Source organism: Hippocampus bargibanti, linkage group LG09 (assembly GCF_051943395.1).
Source record: "Hippocampus bargibanti isolate YZ-2025 linkage group LG09, ASM5194339v1, whole genome shotgun sequence".
Lineage (NCBI taxonomy): Eukaryota > Metazoa > Chordata > Actinopteri > Syngnathiformes > Syngnathidae > Hippocampus > Hippocampus bargibanti.
The window spans coordinates 23,186,101-23,192,804 of record NC_142742.1 but is presented as its reverse complement, the minus strand read 5'-3'; the positions used below and the strand labels follow the sequence as shown (position 1 = coordinate 23,192,804).

General features: G+C 47.4%; 1 protein-coding gene across 1 annotated transcript; it reads left to right on the top strand.

Annotated features, from left to right (window-relative positions):
* Nucleotides 1-426: 426 nt before the first annotated feature.
* LOC148893990 (uncharacterized) lies at nucleotides 427-5,129 on the top strand. Its single transcript, XM_089004965.1, has 3 exons — nucleotides 427-1,121; nucleotides 1,263-1,410; nucleotides 5,040-5,129. Exons 1-3 carry the CDS (start codon nucleotides 427-429, stop codon nucleotides 5,127-5,129), a joined length of 933 nt encoding a protein of 310 aa, XP_088861091.1.
* The last annotated feature ends 1,575 nt before the right edge of the window (nucleotides 5,130-6,704 follow it).

Here is a 6,704-nt window from a genome sequence, read left to right as displayed (position 1 = left end):
CAAAAGGGGAAATAAAATAAGATATTGTCATGAAAATGCGCGTTAATCCAGACTATCAGAGAAATGCGACTCACCCAAAATCTCGTCCAGATTGTTCTGGAAACTATGGGCGGGACTGGTGCCATACTGTGCGCCGTTGCGTCACTTCCTTCATAGTTTAATAACCTTGTGCACAACGCTGTGTGCTTTATATATATATATATATATGAATGGTTACTTCGAAACACACAGTCACGGTTGACCACGAAACATCTAGTAGCTCAGTGTTGCAATATCCACAAACGGCAATTGCGATCACAACTTGAGATTGATGAGGTACAACACAAATTCCGAGGTGAAGGGCCCCAGGCTGCCACATCAGAGGAAGAGGTTCAACCAGAGATTGGGAGGCAAGCCCCAATGAATGAGATTGGGAAGCCAGCCCCAATGAATGAAATGCTGAGCGAAGCAGCAACTGACCTGAGAGATAAGATCATGGCAAGAATGAAAACTGGGCAACTAAGAAACCGATTACAACGGCTACGTAAAGTACCACCTGAAAGTCTCATGGAAACTATGAATGCAGCACTGAGAGCGATCCCGAACGGAATGATCATGGACACCAATGAGCTGATATACGCTTCAGCATCAGTGATCTTAGAGATGCTTGGCTACAGGAGCAACCGTGAGAGCCACGAGATTCGTTACCAACCATGGAAAAGACGGTTGGAGGCTAAGATCAAGGCGGCTCGGAAAGATGTGTGTCAATTGACAGAGACCCAGAAAGGTGTGAATAAAAGGCCAATACCCAAGAGGTACATGCAGGTAACCATACCTGAAGCACTCGAAACTATCAAACAAAGGCTCCAAGCCTTGTCCAGTCGCCTGAAGAGGTACACGAAAGAGAATGAGACCAGAAGAATAAATAGGCTGTTCGCTACACAACCTGTGAATGTGTATGCTCAGTGGCAGGGTTCCAACAGCAGAGGAGACCGTCCAAGGTTGAAAAGTGAAAGATACTGGAAAGGTATATGGGAGAAGCAGGGCGCACATAACAGCAGTGCACGATGGCTGGTGACTCTGAAAGAGGAGCACAGCAACCTCCCTGAACAGAACCCAGTTACCATTACAGCGGCACGTCTGTGTAAGCTCTCAGTCGTACAGGAGTGGTCCATCGATGAGAAGGTTTCTTCAGCCGTCTTCTGTACAAATTTGAAGGTTTCAGACGTTTCACCTCCTATCCAAGAGGCTTCGTCAGCGAACTGAAAAACAGCAAATTCAAGACAGAGTCTCAGGTATAAAAAAAACTGGACGGCGCCAGGCCCAGATATGGTCCACACCTACTGGCTAAAGAAACTCACAGCACTCCACGAGCGCCTAAAAGCATCAGTTGATGATGGATGGGACTCACCCAGGAATGCTAACCGAAGGGTGAACAATCTTGATCATGAAGGATTCCTCAAAGGGTACAGTTCCTTCCAACTGTCGGCCAATAACTTGTCGCTCCACAACATGGAAGCTCATGTCAGGCATCATTGCGTCTAACATAAGTGGACACATGGATCAATACATGAGCAAAGCACGGAAAGGCTTTGGTAGAGATACTCGAGGTGCCAAACATCAGCTGCTGGTTGACAGAACAGTCACACAAGACTGCAGGTTCCGACATACCAACCTGTGCACAGCCTGGATTGATTCTAAGAAAGCATATGATTCGATGCCACGCACATGGATCACTGAATGCTTGGAGTTGTAGAAGGTCAACAGGACCCTGAGAGCCTTCATTGCAAACTCGATGAGGATGTGGAAAACCACACTTGAAGCCAATGGCAAGTCACTAACGCAAGTATCCATCTAATGTGGTATATACCAATGTGATGCACTCTCCCCACTCCTGTTCTGCATAGGACTGAACCCACTCAGGCAAATAATCCCCAAGACAGGCAATGGATACCGCTTTATAAATGGAGCTACAATCAGTAATTTCCTCTACATGGATGACATAAAGCTGTATGCTAAGAGCGAAAGGGACATAGACTCCCTGATCCACACAACCAGGATCTACAGCAGTGACATGTCATTCGGGCTGGAGAAATGTAGTAGCAAGGTAGTCCACACTAAAGGGGCCTCGGTCCCTGAAAGAACAATAGCAGACATTGAAAACAGCTACAAGTACCTCGGTATACCGCAGGCCAATGGCAACTTCGAACTCGCAACAATTAAAGGGTCTACGACCAAATATCTCCAGCGGGTGAGGCAAGTCCTAGGAAGCCAGCTCAATTGCAAGAACAAGACCCGGCAATAAACAGCAAGGAATAATAATAATGCAAGAATAATAAGGTGGCCAAAGGAAGAGATTCAGACCACAGATGTTAAGACCCAAAAACTCCTCACCATGCATGGAGGGTTCCATCCGAAGTCAAGCACCCTGAGACTGTACACAAGCCGTAAGGAAGGAGACCGGGGACTAGTGAGTGTTCCACTGTCCAGGATGAAACATCCAAGCTCAATGAATACATCAAAGAGAAGGTTCCAACGAAAGATGTACTCAGAGAATGTCTCAGACAATGGGGAACAGAGTATGAGGTGCTTGAAGAGGGACAATCATGGAAGGAAAAGCGCCTACACTGGATGTACCAATGAACCATAACTGAAGTGGCTGATCTCAAGAAGTCCTATCAGTGGCTAGAGGGCTGGCCTAAAAGACAGCACAGAGGCACTCATCCTGGCTGCTCAAGAGCAGGCCCTGAACACCAGGGCCATAGCGGCACGAATATACCACACCAGGAAAAATCCAAGGTATAGGTTGTGCAAAGAGGCACCTGAGACAATCCAACACAAAACTGCAGGTTGTAAGATGCTGATGAAGATCGTTGACCGTTAGCTGTCCATCATAGGTGATGATGACGCTTGCTCCAAGGGAGTATTTGTTGGGGGGTGGGGGGTTAGCAACGGTGTCGCTGGTGCCACTTTTCATGGGCATAGAGCCCAATCCTTGTGCCGCAGACATGTCCGCAGATGGAACATGGGAGGCCGGATGCCAGGGGGGTACCAGCCGCCCACTGGTGCTGTTGAATGTGTCTCTCTAATTGTCTGTCTTGGTGGATTTGATGTATTTCAGAGACTATCCTGGCACAAGTTTTGTCGGTCAGGTTTGTCGGTTGGAGGCCAAAGTTTCGAGCTGCGTGGTGTTGATGAGCTCGTTTGAGGAGGTCCCTGGTGTAGTCCTTGAGGCGTCACTTTTTTCCCCTGCAGAGCGCTTTGCGTCTTTCAGCTGTCCATAGAGGACTTGGCGGGCCAGGTGGTTATCGGGCATGCGGATGGTGTGTCCAAACCACCGAAGGTTTTTCTTTGCAACTGCCGCTTCCATGCAGATGGAATTTGCGCGCTGAAGAATGTCTGAGTGGGGAACTCCATCTTCCCAGGACAGGCCAAGGATCTTCTGCAGGCTCCAGATGTGGAAGGCCTCAAGGGTAGTCATGTGCCGGCGGTATGTGGTCTATGGTTCTGCACCATAGACGAGAGTAGACAGACACACTGCGTTGTATACGGCAATCTTAGTTCCAATTCTCAGGTTTCGGTTCGAAAAGACTCTTCTGCGTAAACGACCAAACGATGATGAGGCTTTATTCATACATTTTTGTACTTCAAAGTGTCTATACTTACTTTTTGACTCTAACCACCCTTTACAACACAAACTAGGAGTTATCAGAACCCTCCAGCATAGGGCTAAACTAATACCAACTAGCACTGAAGGTAGAGAAAAGGAGTCAAAACATATCAGGAGAGCACTCACTAACTGTGGGTACCCTCAGTGGTCATTCAACAAATGTCAGAAAGAAAGAATAGCGAATGAAACCAATAATTCTCAAGATACAAAAAGGAGAGGAGTAGCAGTACCGTACATTGCAGGAGTTTCTGAAAAATTACAGAGTCCTTTGGCAACATAAAATTCCTACTTATTTCAAACCGATAAACACGTTAAGGCAAAAATTAGTGCATCCAAAAGATAGGCTACCAAATGAAAGACAAAGTAATGTAGTTTATTCCATACATTGTAAGAATGAAAATTGTAAAGAGCAGTACATTGGGGAGACTCAACAAATTCTCAAAAAAAGACTTTATCAACATCGCAGGGATAATATAAGTGGACCTCAATCGGCAGTACATTTGCACCTAAAAGCTAGCAACCACTCATTTGATGATAATGAGGTTAAAATCTTAGCGAAAGAACATAGATGGTTTGAAAGGGGGGTAAAAAAAGCGATTCTTATAAAACAACAAAATCCTTCATTAAACCGGTCTGGTGGGGTGAGGTTCAATTTGGATCGTTCATACAATAGCCTGCTTAGGCAAAACAGGTTAGGCAACTTTCGCAATGCTGATGAGGGTCGTTATGCTGATAAGGTGATACCGGGGGGAGTGGGGGTAATAGGCCAGTCGTTAGTTAGGAATGTAGGAACAATCAGTGGGGCCACAGGGAGGGGTCCTCTGCGCCCCCCAACCTGAGAGTAGGGACCTATCATAGCTGTGTCCGGCGCCACCATGTCTGGACATTAGGGATATATAAATGGGGCCGATACGACCGGTCAGACTTTAGTTCGCTGACGAAGCCTCTTGGATAGGAGGCGAAACGTCCGAAACCTTCACTTTTGTACAGATGACGGCTGAAGAAACCTTCTCTTCAATGTCAAAGGAGCAATCGTAAGACGAAGTGGAGCCAAGATAGGTAAAATGATCCACTATATTTAGTGAAATGCCATTGATGTGAAGGCTAGGTGGTGTGGGAGTTTGAGACACAGGTTGGAACATGAGCTCTGTGTTTTTATGTTGATCTGGAGACCAAAAGAATAGTACAAGCTAGAAATGGTGTTGAGCGCATGCTGCACATATTCTGAGCGGTGAGCTAGTACAGCACAGTCATCAGCATACTGAAGTTTGTAGATGTGGCAGATATTTGTCTTTGTGTAGGCCATGAGCCGTCTGATGTTGAAGAGGTTTGCATTGAGGCGGTACTCCACCCGGATCCCATCTTCATGTCCGATGCCTTTGTGAAATAGGCACGTGACGGCAGAGAGGACGATATTAAAGAGCACTGGAGCCAAGACACAGCCCTGCTTCACCCCAGCGTTCACCCCGAAGAGCACTGACTGGAGCTCTCCGAAGAGTACTCTGGCTTGCATCCCGTCATGCAGCTGCTAGAGGATGCAAAGAAACTTGCGTGGTACCCCAAGTTTGGAGAGGTGTTTCCATAGCAAATCGATTGACGGTGTCAAATGCTTTGTTGAGATCTATGAAGGCTACGTAGAGGTCCAGGCAATGTTCTCTGCTCTTCTCCATAAGCTGCCTTAATACAAAAATCATATCTGTGGTGGATCTTGTCATCCGGAAACCACAATGCGTTTCTGGAAGCACAGACTCGGAGAGATGCTTGACCAGCCTACTGAGCATGATTTTGGCCAAAATTTTCCCTGCGGTGGAGAGGAGAGAGATTCCTCGGCAATTCCCACAGGCTGTTTTGTCCCCTTTCTTTTTGTAGACTACAATGATGTTGGCGTATTTCCAGTCCTGTGGGAGCTTCCGATGTTCCCAGATGTTATGTATAAGGAGGTGTAGACGGCGCGTTAGGAGATAACCTCCATGTTTGTAAACTCCCGCAGGGATGCCATAAGGTCCAGCACTTTTGTTGTTCTTAAGGCTCATGATGGCTTGCCTGGTCTCCGAAAAAGATGGTGGGGTGTTGAGGCTTGTGATTGGCGGCAGGTCTGGAAGATTGTCCAGAATTTTTGAGTTGACGGGGTTGATGGTGTTGAGAGGAGTCTCAAAATGGTTTGCCCAGCGAGCAAGGATCTCATGGTGGTCCTATAGGAGCACAGAGCAATCAGGAGATTGCACTGCAAGTTTACAGCTCTTGGATGGCATTGTAGAAACCCTGGGTGTTGTTACAGTCTACCAGATATTGGATCTCATGTGCCTTCTGCAACCACCAGGTGTCCTCCATGACACGGAGTGCCCGCTGTGTTGCTGCCCTTGCTTCGGTAAAGATTGCTGTCCGGCTGTGAGATGTGGGACAGGACAGGAGAGCTTTGTGGGCCTTGCTGTTAGAATGGACTGTATTTCATCCGAGTTTCAATCGAACCAATCCTGGTGTCTTATCCTTGACTGTCCAAGCACTTCTGAGGCTGTGCTGTAATTAGCCTGATGCAGAGCTTGCCAGTCGACCGGGTCCTCTGGGATCTTGTCGAGTTTTTCGGCAAGGAGACGTTGAAGGTTGGCTTTGATGGTGGGGTTGGTCACTGTGCAGCAGAGCTTTCCACTGGGAGCTGTCCTTGGACTATGGGGATGTACGCGTATAAGGAGTTCGGATCTGGTTGTCAGTCCAACACTCAGCTCCACGCATGGCACGGGTGATAAGGACATCCTGTATGTCCTCATGACGGACAATCACATAGTCCAGGAGGTGCCAATGTTTGGAGCAGGGGTGCTGCCAAGTGGTCTTGAACCTGTCTTTCATTTGGAAGATGGTGATAGTAATTACCAGCAGATGTTCTGCACAGAGGGAGAGGAGCCGAATGCCATTGGTGTTCATCTTTTCCACTCCATGCTGGCCAATAACTTTATTGCACACACGGTGTTCCATGCCCACCCTAGCATTGGAATCTCCCATGATTAGGAGCTTATCCGTGTCCGTAGTTTTCTGCAGTATGATGTCCAGAGCTCTGTAG

Coding starts and splice junctions, on each gene's coding strand:
- LOC148893990 (XM_089004965.1), top strand. CDS start 427: ATGAATGAAATGCTGAGCGAAGCAGCAACTGACCTGAGAGATAAGATC. Junction 1,122..1,262: donor ACCATTACAGCGGCACGTCT/GTGTAAGCTCTC, acceptor AGCAAATTCAAG/ACAGAGTCTCAGGTATAAAA. Junction 1,411..5,039: donor CCAGGAATGCTAACCGAAGG/GTGAACAATCTT, acceptor TTTGTGAAATAG/GCACGTGACGGCAGAGAGGA.